The 15,797-nt window shown below is 28.9% G+C and overlaps 2 protein-coding genes across 2 annotated transcripts in view; both read left to right on the top strand.

Moving 5' to 3' along the window:
* por (Protein-serine O-palmitoleoyltransferase por) overlaps positions 1 to 15,797 on the top strand; it is a 40,726-nt gene that overhangs the window by 2,192 nt on the left and 22,737 nt on the right. Inside the window, exons 2-6 of the mRNA XM_067263294.1 lie at positions 1,770 to 2,011; positions 3,741 to 3,942; positions 4,062 to 4,105; positions 4,570 to 4,745; positions 9,789 to 9,895. Coding sequence (XP_067119395.1) covers positions 1,783 to 2,011; positions 3,741 to 3,942; positions 4,062 to 4,105; positions 4,570 to 4,745; positions 9,789 to 9,895 — 758 coding nt within the window. The 5' untranslated portion in view covers positions 1,770 to 1,782. The remainder of the gene's footprint in view (positions 1 to 1,769; positions 2,012 to 3,740; positions 3,943 to 4,061; positions 4,106 to 4,569; positions 4,746 to 9,788; positions 9,896 to 15,797) is intronic.
* LOC136969208 (uncharacterized) lies at positions 11,368 to 12,843 on the top strand. Its single transcript, XM_067263303.1, has 3 exons — positions 11,368 to 11,543; positions 11,739 to 11,951; positions 12,087 to 12,843. Exons 1-3 carry the CDS (start codon positions 11,368 to 11,370, stop codon positions 12,478 to 12,480), a joined length of 783 nt encoding a protein of 260 aa, XP_067119404.1. The 3' UTR covers positions 12,481 to 12,843.

Here is a 15,797-nt window from a genome sequence, read left to right as displayed (position 1 = left end):
CTCTGCTATTCATTTTGGTAATAACAACAACTAGATTGAAATAATAATAATTTTTATACCTGATAAGGTTAAAAGAAACATTGGATTTCATATATCTACCATACTGGCCATAAAAAATGACATGGATAAAACTAATTTGCTTAAATATCATTACTGCCAATACTTTTGTTTGTTCAAATCATGTATATAAATATACTTTCTAAGTTTTCAAAGCCAAAAATATGTAAATAATATTTTTGTTTAGTATTATTATGTGATAAATAACATCTAATTATTATGTGAAAATTTCACATGGCTACAAGTTTTTTACTATTAAATTTATACAAGAAAAATTAAGAAATGCATCATTACTTTTGTCCACCATTGTAACAGTCTAAATATTTTACATTTGTTAATTATTAAGAGTCTGCTACTTGCAGTTTGGAATTATCACAAATCAATCAACTTGTATTTTCTTTATTTTCTTCTGCAAAATTTTTATTGTTTCTTATGCCAAACTTCTGAATTTCTGAAATAATTGTTAGAAGGATGAATACACTACCTAGAAAGTGTCTGGTTTAGATAATTTTGCTGACTTTGAAGTAATGTTATTGATTTTCATTAAAGCAAAACTTGCTAATATGAATTATTGTGCAATAACGATAAAATGATGCAAAATGACTTCTTCACTCACTCAGAATAAGTGCATTTTTTTCAAAGTTGTAAAAACATGAAACAACACACAAGAAAAAGCTGTTTTTGCAGATATTTCAGTAGGTGTAAAATGGCAATGTCTCCTGCTCTAGTTTATCATTTTGAAAGTTGATCATCTTGAATGTTTAATATAGTCTTGCAGAAATCCTAATTGTGATCTTTTTTAAGGATTAGTCAACTTTCAATTTTTTTTAATTAAAAGATGCCTATATCAGGGATGCACAACCTTTTTTGATGAAGGGCTGGGTTAAGATTAAGTTTACTGACCAGAGGGCCGGACCGTTTTACGACTCTCTTTGTTGACACAAGGAGTCTAATTACTTTAGCCACAGGCAGTGTTGCTAATCACGGAAAATTTATGACTTGACGCGGTTTGAAATAATTATTAAATTCAAAACTTTTTAGTGCAGTCAGCTTCCTTTTAGTCGTAAGACTCTATTCTGGCTATTAATTTTCTTGGTCCAACATAATAAGTAACAATTTTTTATTGTTGGTCTATGGAGAGACTTTGTTGTAAATAATTGGTTGTTATAGCTTTTGTACATTCCTTTTTGAACTCTGATTGGTATTTTCTAGTTTGAATGACATTAGGTTGACAAATAAGCATCTTTTCAGAAAAGATTGATTCAAATTCGACTATACCAATTAGAATCTAGAATGTAAACAAATGCTAAAAAATTGTTGTTTTCATGGTTTTTCAGTGCTATTTTCACTTATTTTTATGTTATTTGACGCTATTTACATGAATAAGCAAGTTTTCCGAAGCATAAAATTGAAAATTTCCCGCCAAAATAGAAAATTCCTGATAACATCAAAAATGACATTCTAACATCATTTTATTCTATTTGATTCTTCTAAAAATCATTATAATACTATGTATTAGACTTAAAATATTCAGTTTGCAGTTTTAAGGAAATCACATTACAAATGGCAAATTTTGTGAAAAATTACAGAAAGATTATTTTAATATTATAATTTAATAATACATTTTGGATTTTTGTGGACCTTTCTAATCTGAACGTAATTCAAATCATTGAATTTAAGCCCCTTATTAAATGCTATTGGTTTATTTAAAGGGTTTTTTTTACGATGGACGAAATGTATGAGGATTCTTATCCATATGATGATGTGGAAGATAATTATGACCAAGTGTATTTGGAAGAAATGGATGCAAATTACTTTCAAGATAATATAGAAATAACTTATTCAATACAGAATATTTGGGAAGATTGTCTTCATCCAACTTTGAACGATGGATTTAATTCTTCCTTTCGTCTGCTTATGTGTTGTCTTTTATTAAAATTTATAAAATCATTAAGTGAGTATTTTTGAATATATACAATATAAATTTCATAAACAATTATATTTATATTATGTAAATTTTAATTAAATAAATATATTGAATATATTTAATGTTTCAAATGTTAATGATTTAAAAATAATTATGTATAAAAACTACAAGTAGTAAGGATAGATAGATATATTATAAATTAACAGTTAAATATGATTTCAGTTTCTAATGAATACAAAAAGAAATTCAATCATTTAAGTCAGTATTCTTCAAACTTTTAACATTCATGGAACATTCTGGACCCACCAGTGGCCAAGCAGTTCTGTTCCCTGAACAGTAGGAGTTCAGTTGTGGGTTTGTGCTTCACCCGGATGGGCTGGCCATGTGGAGTTTTCCAGGTTTTCTCCACATCTGCAACATCTGAATAGGGTCCAGTTACTCTTAAAAAGTCCTTGGAAGGCACCCCCCCAGGCAGGTCGCTTAAGTGTCACATTGCCATAACTTAACAAAACAAAACAAACAAACAAGAAACATTCTGTCTTTTCTTAGAATTAATTTTGCAGAATACTAAACAATAAGTTTTAAAGAAGTAAAGGATGTATATGAAAGACTTCAATTCTGTTTTTATTTTTTAAGTACAGTAGAGCATCGATTATCCGACTCCCGATTAACCGATCGCGTTCTAGTCGGCAAATTCAAATGTCCACTAGTGATGTGGTGCTACAATATTTGGTTGTCTTGGCTACTTTAATATTATTTTTGTTAAATTTTTGCATGTTTTAGCTGGCCACACTGGCTCGACCATGAAAGGGAGGCTAGTATTTAAACCAGGTCTAATACACTATACTAATAATGTATTTTTTCATACTTTTCGGTTATCTGACTTTTCAGTTATCCAATCAACCCCAGTCCTCAATTAAGTCGGATAATCGATGCATAAGAATTCTTATTACAGTAGCTGTAATAAGAATTCTTATACTTTGATAATGTACAATTTAAAAATTAAACATTACAATACAAACATTATCAGAGAATTTAATTTAAAAATTCTGTTTTAACACTATTATTCTAATTTGGGCAGTTAAAATAATAGTCAAAATTTTAAAAAAGTTTTATGAAATAAGACAGCTTTATGAAATCTGAAATCTATTAAAATATAAGATGAATATAAGATTACATCATAATAATAGAGAAAAATAGCTAAAATTTAAATTGAAACTATAGAAGATAAAATCAAAGATAACACCCACCAACACCAAAATCCAGAAAATTTTACTGTAAAACAACATTTTCATTCACACATTCCTAAACTCATGTTCTTAAAGATGTTCTGCTTATTTAGGAATGTTTTGATAATTCTAAATGTTTAATTTAACTTATCTATTCTGCAGAATTAAACCTGAAGATTTCCATTATATATGGATCAAAATATTAGTTTACAGTAAAATGTTTCTGTTTTGCTAGATTTTGGTATTGGTGAGTGTTAGCTTTTAATATCTATCCAGTCTTTTGAAGATTGTATCGAAGGTAAAATGTTTTTACATTTATAATTTTTTTTATTAAGAAGTTGATTTATTGAAATATGAAAAAAAAAACATATTTATGAAATTCATTTTAAAAAAAAGAGTTATGATTGTATCATAGTCACATTTTTTCTATTCAAGAAATTAATTTGTATGTTTTTCATAAAAATTTTAGTTTCAAGATAAAAATAGTTGGTAAACAAATTTATAAAACGTTTGTTTATTTTTATTAGATTATCTTCCTTCAAGTGTTATACATTTAACGTCGGCTGGAACTGGACTGTATTGTCTTTATTATTTTTTTGAAGAATTAATTATCTATGTAATTATATTAGCAATAATAGGATATTTAACACTGGTAATTGTACATATAACGTGGAGGAGGTACTGTGGTTATATATGTTTTGCAATATGTTTCACTTTTTTAATTATTTGGTGAGTTTATTAATTATAATTGAATTTATAAATAAATTGTTTTTAAAATTGTAAAATTTAATATTTTTAAGAAGTGTCAAGATTTTAATGACTTTAATTTGTTTTAATATTCATTATAGTGAGTTATTCATTGTTATTCCAACTCAGTGGCATAGAATAAGAGGTAAGACTATTAGAACTTTATCACCAATAATTAATATTAAAATTGTTATAGTTACAATTAATTTTTTTTTTTAAATAGTTAAAAGTGTATGAATGTGTGAAGTATTAACATCATTGTTATGTACTTGTATCTTTTATGTTGAAATATATGAATATATTTTGTAAAACATTCAACTTTTAATCGACCATTTACAGGTCATTTCTAAAATTTAACTTCTAACCCCCCCATAACAGTTGACATATACATTTCCATAAATTCTCACAATGTCTAGTGTTTTTCTAATTCTAAAATAGGTTAAATACAAAGGTTCACGACAAAACTCAATTTTAAATTGAAGTCTTCTCTTATGAGTATAATGAATAAATTAATGATAGCATTTTTCATTTAATTACGATCATTTGCATTTTGTAAAATAAAGAAAATAAAGTTTATTGTATTATAATGTAAACTTTCTTTGTTTTTAGGGTCACAAATGATTTTAGCTATGAAAATCATTTCTCTAGGTTTTGATATTGATTGTTCACTAAAATTTCCTTCATTGATTGAATGTATTGGTTATTACTTTTGTGTTGGCTCTGTAATATTTGGTCCCTGGGTTAGTTTTTCAAATTATATGAAATTGTTACAAGAAAGATCTGTGGTAAGTTTTAATTAAATTATGTTTTTGTACAAATATTATTTTGATAATTTTTTTATTTTATCTATTAAAATAGTATGGATAAAGAATTCTTTATTCTAACATAAAAATTATTATATATATATATATATTATATAGTCTGTCTTTGGAAAGAATGAACTTGGGTATTAACCAATGATCATCAGACATTGATTGCTTAGTAAGTTACTTCTGGTTTCTTCTTCATTTGTTAAACATATCACTTTCATTATAAACAGTGTTATCGAAGCTTCACATTCTGGTATTGAAATAAGAGGAAGTTTGGTTTAGTAGGTGTTAAATGTATAATTTTTTACAATTAATACATGCTATAAAAAATTAACACAATTAATAGAAAAGTAGTTCTGCCATCTAGTGAGAGAAAGTAAAATAAAATTCACACATTACCTGATTATGTTAAGCAAAAAGTGCTGACATCATTAGGGAATATACTGATTGGTTTAACTAAATCGACTCGATGTGTGATGTTGCTTTCAAGTCAATTCTTTCCATGAACAGACTAACTATTTCTAAAGGAAGAGAATTATGCATTATATCTAATTTCTTTTTTTAGTGAATTTTACTAAATTTATTTTTATTAATGAAATTTGCCAATAAAATTTTTATAAACAGTTTCTTTTAATACTGATTTATATTTTTGTTTAATTTCTTTAAAAGTAAACCAAAACTAATTTCTTACTAAATTGCAAACATTTATTTTGAAGTCTTAACTAAGTCTTTGGTGTAATGATATAATTTTTTTCATTTTAAAATATTACTTGTTTTTCTGTTTTCTTCAAAAAGTGAAGAAATTTTTTTATAAAAATATTTTATACATTGACTATTTTATAATTTACTTATCAGTATGTTTTAAAATAATAATAAACTTTCTTTTTACTATTATTGGTTAATATACTTCAGGAAATGCTATTATATTTCTGTCATTTTCCATTTAAAATTTTAATTCCATTTACATTATTATTATTTTAGATAGTACAAGTTTAAAACGTTTACTACAATAAAATGATGAGCTAAATCATTAAAAGTACAAAAATTATACAAGTTATTAAATAAAGCTTTAGCTGTGAATGAAAACAAATTTCATAATTATTTTTATTATTACCTGCCACCTTTTTTTGTCAGATAATAATAATCTTCAGTGATGTGAAATTGTAAGATTTAAAAATATACATCAGTAGTAATTACTGTATTGTAATTTTGTTTAGTTAACCCATATCAACAAGTATTTTGTAGAGAATTGCTAGAATGAAAATAAAATATTTACATAATTTCCATCACCATATACCTTAAGCTTGTGGAAAAGCCAATTGAAAGCATTTAGATTTACTAGTTTAGAAGGTACCATCTCAAACATTAAAACATTTTTTCTGTTTCACTTCCATTAGCAGTTTATCATAGATATATCTAAACAACTAGGTCTGAATATTCTATAATAATTCAATCAGCAAATGCTGGATTATTCAGGCAATATTTTGGCTAATTATTAAAAATTATAGTAATATAAAATAATTCTTAATGACTCAGTGGATGAGATAGTTTTATATAATAATACGATTTAATAAGTATCAAACACACACTCAAAAAAATGTTTTTAAGAAAGAGTAAATCTTTTAAGAGCTAGAAGATAAACATTTTTGGAAGATTTATCATTCTATCATCAGATTTAATCATTTATGCAACATTCAATTTTCAATGTTCTAAAACATGTATTTTATTTCAATACAAGGAGGGCAAATTACGTAGTTAGCAGTAATAAGTATTTACCATAAACAGATATCAATGGCTTGTCCTTTGTTTATATAAACCAATAGTAAAAACAAAAGTAAAAATAAATAAAGAAATTAAAAAGTTTGTAGATTATATTGAGTACTGTATACAATTGTCATAATACTCTTTCAATAAGGTTATTGCGATTGCTATGTTGAAAAAATATTATTGGGCTCCACACATTTTGGGTCATCAATACTCACACTCATGGATTCAAATCAACACTTTCTTTCTTGTTGATTACTGATCCTTTTTACATTTATCACTATTTCTTCAGCTATTCTTAGAGATAACATTTTCAACTCTGGTATTATTATTTGTTCTCACTCTTAGAGTACAGGTACTCCTCTCTTTACGACCTATCTGCTTAACGACCACTCGCACTTACGACCAATCGAGTTTTGACCTGCAATTCAGGGAATCTTCTTTCTCAGCTTGAATGGTGGTCAGTGGCGAACATGCGCACTAAGCATACTATAATAGGCTTGCGCTTACTATAATAGTCTTATAGTACTATAATCGGCTAATAGCGTACTATAATAGTCTTCTTATGAATAAGTTTGTTGCATAATTTGTATAATTTTACAATGATCCTATATTCCTGGCACAAGCTCCTCGCTTATCTACCAATTCGCTTAATGATGTAGTCTCGGTCTTGGTCATAAAACGAGGAGTACCTGTATTCAATATTCTGTTGTCATTTTTGGCAATCTGTACAAATGCTGTTGTATTTGTACTGTACCTCTTTGCTAAACTTTTGTATAGTTGTTGGGTTACCAGTCTTCAAACCTCTCAAAAATTTCTGATGTACTAGTACCTTGGTGAGAGGTGCCATATAACGTGGATTTGAACAGAGGGTGACTATGCTCAATAATTTAGTGGGGTAAAAGTTAATTTATTATTATGTTCTATTACATACATTTCATTCACTGTATTATCATCCTGTGCAGTTTGACTTTCAAGTTATCTTCAATTATGTATCAGATAGTGGTGTATCAGATGTCCGAGTTTTTGGGTTGTTGTTTTGGTATTTCCCTTTCCACAACTCCATTATCTTTAGGCATTCATACAGCACAAGTTTTCTTCAAACAAACTGTTCATCAGGTTTTTTTTTTACTGTTTGCTAATCTAATTGGAGCAGGAAATCAGTTGATTTTTAACCAATGATTTATTGTATTAGGTAGTAATCAGTTGATTTTCTTATGGTAATACATCCCATGTGCCTATATACATAAACACATGTATAAACAACATACATTGTTGTTGTTGATGCATTAGGTATAACCTTTAGCTGTAATATTACACTTTCCACTGTAATAATGGAGGTCACTACTGGGATTGCACCTTGTTTTTTGTTTCTATTAGTATACAAAAGATCGAGATAATTACAATATTTTAACATTTTACTAATTGTTAATTCTTAAATATATATAAAAAAAATAGAAAATTAATTTGAAACAGAAAATTTTTTGTTAGACTTTTTATTAAGGTTCACTTTAGTAGACTGCTTTTTAAAGTTAACAACAAGTGTAATTATTTGAATTTATGAATTTACTTCAATTGAATAAATAAAAATATATTTAATTTATCTGCTTATTTTTTGTAGATGGTTGTATCATCTAATGTTAACAGACCTATGTTGCATACAAAAACTTTTAGTTTTTTTTAAAACAATTACTTAATTATAATATAAAATACAAATGAAAAAGAACAATAAAAATAAATAAAAGTATATTATTTGTAAAAGTATACTGTGAATTAAAAATATATTTTAATCAAAGGATAAACTTTCTTTTATAATGAAATGTTATCCATTTTTTTATGTTCAAGAAAAATAACTGTTATTCATATGAATATCTGTTACTTTTATTGAACATAAAAGACTTTATGCTCATTATTAAATAATATAATATGCACTGAGACCCATTTATCAGATTAGAATTAAAAGTTATCAATTGTAAATCTCTATGTAATTCTGTCACTGGTAATGCAAAGTTAAACAATTAATTAAATTACAAACTTTGCTGACAGTATTTACATTAAAATATGTAATATCACCAATCTATAACATTGTCTCTGTTTTTCTTTTCTGTCATTACAAACACCAGTGACAGTTCAAAAACAATTTTCACTTATGGAAATAATCTTTTTTGAGATTATGCCTCCACAAATACCATTGGCAAAGTTTCTATTTTTCTCAAATGTATTATGAATTATGATATTGGCATTATTGCCAGAAGACATTTTTCCATTTTGTGTTTTTTTTTTTTTTTTTTTTGTGGATGCACAGCCTCAAATAAGAGGTTGTCTCTGTAAGTGAAAATTGTTTTGGACTGTCACTGGTGATTGTAACAACAGAAAAGGAAAACAAAGACGATTTTATAAATTCATGATATTCATTTTATATTTTAGTATGAATTAATTAAATCAAATATATTATGTTTTTATTAGTCTTACTTATTGCTATTAAAAAAGAAATAACTAACCAAAAATAAATTAGAATATAGTGTAACCTGCAATGATGGAAAAGATTTGGTCTTCACATGTGCAAATTACACTGTTTTTGCATTTTGGATACTCAATAACTTAAAAAACTGTTAATTATTTTGGCTTTATGCTTATGAAAACTTTTGATCATGACTATTAGAACTACAAAATATTAAAGATTAATCCAAATCTATTTGGACTCATTTCCCATAAGGTTTGTACAGAGTCCTTTAAAAGCAATTCATAAAATAAAGTTGTAAGAGAAGAATAAAACAAAAGTGTTTTATAGCAGTAATTTAAAATTATCATTTAACTTACAATGTAAATAAAATGAAGATTAACTAGAATTATTTTAAACTTCATTTAGAATGTAATTGTTATAAAATTAATTTAAGAATTTTTAAACAGATATAGATGTAATTACTACTTCTATATAAGATTATAAGATTAAAATACTGATTTCTAAATTTTCTTAATGAAAAGCAAAAATTAAATGCTCCCAAAAGCCATAATCACATTAATTGTCAATGTTTAGGCTTCATGCATTTTATTATTATTATATATATATATATAAGTAAATAAATTAATGTGAAATTTCTTTATATTGAATTTGAAATATTTTAAAGAAATATTAAAACTTAAACTTAATAATTATATATTTGAAAACTACAAATTTTATATTATTCTATTGACTATTATTTTTGAATGTTATAATACTGTATATTAAACTAAATTTACAAATTTTATTTATAGAATATACAGTGGATTTTTAAAATAGTGAAATGCTTGACATTATCATATTTATTTTTGACTATATCAACTTGTTGGATTAACTGGCTGATTCCATATAGTTCTTGGAGGTAACATTTATAAATATATATTGTAAATGTGTTAAGTTAATTTAATTAATAATTAAAATTATTATTATTTTATAGAAAATTTTCAGTAAAAAGACCTTGGTTTTGTTTTTTGCATTTTTAACAAAATTTAGTAAATAAGGTTTTTCAGGTTTAACTTCAGAACCCTTTTTTCAGTTTCAAATCTGATTGTACTGTTGGATCTAGGATTAAAAATCCCTTAAAATTTTGTGCCACAAGATAAATGTTATCATTTTAAATGTTAAAATTAATGCCTTTAAAAGTTAAATTATCAAAATAGCATGCAAAAATGCAATTTTTGAATCTATTAGAACTGCCGCAAACTACAGGAAGCGAGAGCTAGCATATGCTTGGTTGCGCTCCCAAGCCCGCCTTTTTTCCCATAATGCTACGGGCCATTTCTGCTAGGTAAGCTTTGCAGGCATGAAGCAGCCACAAACTACACAACATTTGCTCGTGTAAAAGTGCTGCATCATGGGAGATTAGTGACTAGTGTTGCCACCATGCCAGTTTTAAATTCATGGTCTGGATTAATTATTAATTTGTCCCATTTTTGTAGAAATTGTGAAATTATATGAAATAAATTTATAAAAATATTTGTGAGTATTAAAGACTACCTTCACACCCCCATCCAAACTAATTGCCAAAAAAGACCCTCTCAATCCAGACAGGGTGGAAAGAATTTAAAAAAAAAAAAAAACCCAAACTAATCCCACTTACAATGTCTTGGTATCCTAAATTTAAAATGTCCGGGTCAGCAATTTTGAAAAGGTGACAACTTAGCAATCTAAGTGAAGACGTGTTATTGTGCTTTTCTCTTTGAGCTAGGTGTGCTGGCAGATCGTTAATTATATTGTGTAGTTAGTTGTTTGACAAAAAGTATGGGCGATTGAGAAGATAAAATAGATTATTCAGTGTGTGCTATTATAGTAGCGTCGCTGGAAAAACAACATGAAAACAAACGGCGTAGAAAGGGGGGTGTACCAGAACATGGATTAAAAGACAAACAGATAAAGGGCCTTCCTGAATTTAAATCTAGAGTTGAGAGGCGAGGATCCTACTTCATACAGGTATGTTGGCTAACATGGCAATTAACAGGACGTAAGGAGTTTGATACTCTTTAAAGCACAAATCTAATTAACAAATTGCATGTTTATTTCCAGGAGGTGGCTGTGACTAACAGAAAGCCAGTTTGAGCATCTTTTACATGAAATTTCTCCCAGAATTCAGAAGCAGAAGACAAAGTTTGGGGAGCCAATATCTCCTGCTGAGAGACTCACTGTTATGTTCCAGTTTCTAGCCACATGAATTACGTTTAGAGATTTATCAGGGGAATTCAGAATTGGTGAAAGAACAGTATCCTACATAGTCATGGAAACATGTGCAGAGTCATGGAAACATTGTATGAGACCTTAAAATATACATTTTAAGTGCCAACATCAAAGGAACATTAGATGGCTATTTCCAAGCACTTTCAAGATTGGTGGAATGTGCCCCATTATTTGGGAGCCATTGATGGAAAGCACATTGTGATGAGGAAGCCCATCAACAGTGGTTCTCATTACCATAATTACAAAGGAACAGAATCCATTGTTCTTTTAGCAGTTGTGGATGCGAATTACACATTTCGGTAAGTTGATATGCAGAAGGTAAGAAACAAGTCTATTCTGGACTTCCAATACCTTATTAACAATAATGTGTATATCAAACTAGAAAACAAGTGATAATAATTAGTAGATTTTTAATTAATTTAATTATACCAAGGGCTAAAAGAATTTTCTTCATTTTGATTTTCTAAATATGTTGATGTTGGCACACAAGATAGGATCAGCGATGGAGGTGTTCAGAACAAATGCAACTTGAAGGAGCTTATAGATGTAAATGCTCTTGACATACCTCCAGCTCATTCGCTTCCAGGTCAAGATATATGCACTCCATATGTTTTCTTAGCTGACGATGCTTTTGGCTTGAAACCATATATCCTCAAACCTCATGGTGGAAATGATTTGACTCTGGAAGAACGGATATGCAATTACAGGTAAGCATTCAGTGGCTAATGCATGTATTATACCAATAGGAAAAGGGTTGATGGTATAATAAAAAAAAAAACCTGTGATCTTGGAAAATTGATAGAGCAATAGTTGGATTAAATGTATCTTTTAATTGTTTTTAGAATTTCATGTGGCTACCAAGTAGTGGAGACAGCTTTCGGAATTTTTGCAAACAGACTACGGGTGTTTCTGGATCCCATACTGTTGCAGCCAGATAAAGTGCACACATTAGTACTTGCTGGTTGTGCGCTTCACAACTTTTTAAGGAGCCATGAAAGCACAGTATCATGGCCAGTCAATTATGTGGACAGTGAAGATGTGGAAACTGGTATCACTATGCCTGGTGCATGGAGGAGTGAGATTCCTGTACAGTCTGGGACAGATATACATCTTCCACAAGTGGCCACCACCTACTTCAACTTTTACAGCTCAGAGGCGAAAGCTATGAGAAACAGCTTCAAAGAATTCTTTATGTCCAATGTTGGTGCAGTTTACTGGCAACATCATTTTGTGTAGATATTGTTTATGTACAATTGAGAGAATTAAAAATAATATAATAAAACAAACATTTATTACTTTAACAATTGGTCCTTGATTGTTTGTAATATTTGAACAAAATGCCCTGTATTTCATATTTTGCTTTTTCCCGCAAGTCATCACTAATGTTCATTAAGCTGAGGGTGACGTGGTTACTGAAATTTTGTTCTACACATGCTGGGGAGTTGCTGGGCTTGTTTGCCAGGTAGTCTACAGCCCTTTTATACAGCTCGGAATTAAGAGAGGGAGATGACACATGTGATGTCTTCTGTCGCTTTCTTTTATTCTCTTGTCCACCAACTGTAACTCCATCGTCCATCGGATGGGGACTAGACTGCTGGCTGTTTGATGTCGATGACGTTACTAAATGACTTCCTGAGTTCATTGAGTCATTGCTACTTGCTGGGGTATTTGGCTCTATGCATTGATTTATGGTGAAAGATAGCTCTTGGAACTCACTTGCTTCAGTGCACATCAAGTCTTCTCTTTCTTCTGTAATACCCTATTCACACTGTACATTTTAAGCCAGCTTAAATGACTAAGCCAGCTTAAGGTATGAAATATGAACGGAACTGACTTAACGTTAAACCGGTTTAACTACAAACAACCGGCTCGGCTTAAATCGCTTTCTCAAAGGAGCTTAAGTCGCTTCAAGCTTTCCACGAGGTCCGTCACAAGTTCAAAAATAATGGCGGAAGCAGACGTGTAGGTACAAATGTTCGAACAAACGATACTCTTCTCTGTTAGCATGTATACGCTGCTTCGGTACAAGAAGTTTAAATGATAATACAAATTTCTTGTTTACGAAAAAAAAAATATATAAAAATTTCTGTCAAAAATCCATTATTATCACAGTTCTATCGCTAAAGTGATATAAACATTGAGAGAATCGTGCTGCCAACGACAACGACATCACTGATAATAAATGTTAATAAATCCTAACTAACGTCTTATGCTCTTTAAATAAGTTATTTATAATTTAAATTACTAAATATAAATTAATTTATGATGATTTATGAAAAATAAGCAAAAAGTTTGATTTTATTTAAAATGTAATATTGAGTACACCCACTTGAGGGCTAAGCGAATAATTCGCTTTAATTATCTAGTGTGAACGAGTAGTTAATCTTGTTTTCGACAATGCGACTTAACTTAATTCTGCTTAAATCTTAATCCCGCTTAAAATGTACAGTGTGAATAGGGTATAACTATGGGTTGACTACACTTGTTCTGAAATTAATACCAGCACTGCATTAAGACATGTGCACTACATGTTGTAGTGTATATGTCTAATGACCATGTTAGAATGTGATATTTGTACATCAAATCATCCATAACTGGTACAAGGAGACAATCAGTGTTCTAGGTAAGCAACTATACTGTTGCCACCATCATACCACACATTTATGTAGCCTACATTATGTTCGCACTTACATTTTCAAGGGAGGTGCTGAGGCTGATGGTATCCTCACTTTTGTCTGCCTGCAAGGAGTCCCTCAGGTAATCCATCTGGTTGAAGTGCAGAAATCTGATTTTGTGCACATTATTGATGCCCATTCCAGACGACTATGATTTTTGCAGCTTTGACAGCTTTGCAGCTTTGATTTCCCTCTTGTATGCATCCTTCATATTTTTGAATTTTTGGCTAAGGATCTTGTTTGCTGCAAATTATAATGGAAATGTTAAAGTTGTTATTTTCACTTTGCTAGACAATCAGTTTGATAATTGGGATATGACTAAATAGATTATAGCCTATTACATCATACATGTATATTGGCTATTGTATCATATACATTTATGTAAGCATGTATTTGGAAATACTGCTATCACTGTGACAAACATGCCTTATGTATGCAAGATACTATATAGGCTATAATTTATTTCTGACATCTTCTAAACATAATTGCAGTCATTTTAAATTACAGTCTGTTACAAAAGTATAGGAACACCATAAATTTTGTGTTTTCTCGAAATTTATTTTGAAATTATTACTGGAATATTATTATTTATTTTTTTTATCATTATTTTAATTATTTTATCAGGATTTTTACATTTCATAAAGCAGCATACATTTTTTTTCACAAATATTCATTTTTTGATGTGTTACAAAAGTATAGGTACATCACTTAAAAGTATCTTAAAAAATTAATTTATCATAATAATAATTAAAATTATCACAACTAAGGTGAGATGTCATCATTTTTAATTGTCATGGTAACTTTTTTGAATGTTTCATTGAATGTTATATAAACATTTTCGAGAATGTCTTGTAGAACTGTACTTCAGGAGCATGAAATACATCAAATTTATTATTTGAGTGGTTCAGGCAAGTCTCTGAGGCAAATTCCTGCAGCTGTAAATAGATCTACAAATGCTATTTGAAATGTTTTCTAACAAGGTGAAAATTATGGGCAAAAACGGAAGTCAGGATGGCATAAATGTTTAGCATTTTGGAGATGAGAGCCAAGTTTTGAAGCTTATAACTAATAAAAACATGTCAACAATGCAAGCTGCTGCTGAATTACCAGTAGATGTATCTCCTGCGACTGTTTGGAGAACTTTAAAAAAACAATGACAATATAAAATATTTAAAAATGAAGTTGAAACCACTGCCAAACACAAATCAATGCATTTAAACTGGGCTAAAGACAAGTTGGGATGGACTGAAGAATGGCAAGAAATAATGTTTAGTGATGAGAAAAAGTTTAATTTAGATGGCTCTGATGGGTTTTCATATTGTTTTCATGATTTAAGAAGAGAAAGCAGAATTAAAATAAGCCGGCAATAAGGGGGTGAGTCTGTAATGATTTTGAGTGGTTTTGGATGGGGAGGTAAAACTGATTTAATATTTGTTGACAAAAATATGAACTTAGAAGAGTATCAAGAATTACTGTATTTTACGGACTATAAAACGCACCTGAATTTTGGAGGCAATTTTTCAAAGAAAAAAGTGCATCTTACAGTCCGTAAAATACGGTATTGTATAATAATATGATTACATTTGGTGCATTAATTACAGGTCATAAATGGAAGTTTCAACAAGCTAATGCTTCCATTCATGCCTTAATGTAAACAAAATATTCGTTTAAAAAAGAAAATATTGATGTAATTGACTGGCCTTTGAGTAGTCCAGATTTAAATCCCATTGAAAATTTATGGGTGATTTTAGCAGACATTGTTTATCAAAAAGGAAAACAATGTGAATGTGTAAATCAATTAAAGATTGCAATGATAGATGTATGGGATGAAAATAAGGATGAATAATTAAAAAAAATTAATAAACTCCATGCCTAACA

Source organism: Centruroides vittatus, unplaced genomic scaffold, assembly GCF_030686945.1.
Source record: "Centruroides vittatus isolate TY-2023 unplaced genomic scaffold, ASM3068694v2 contig_1758, whole genome shotgun sequence".
NCBI lineage: Eukaryota > Metazoa > Arthropoda > Arachnida > Scorpiones > Buthidae > Centruroides > Centruroides vittatus.
This window is presented reverse-complemented; position numbering and strand designations above follow the sequence as displayed.

Coding starts and splice junctions, on each gene's coding strand:
- LOC136969208 (XM_067263303.1), top strand. CDS start 11,368: ATGGCTATTTCCAAGCACTTTCAAGATTGGTGGAATGTGCCCCATTAT. Junction 11,544..11,738: donor GATGCGAATTACACATTTCG/GTAAGTTGATAT, acceptor CACACAAGATAG/GATCAGCGATGGAGGTGTTC. Junction 11,952..12,086: donor GAACGGATATGCAATTACAG/GTAAGCATTCAG, acceptor AATTGTTTTTAG/AATTTCATGTGGCTACCAAG.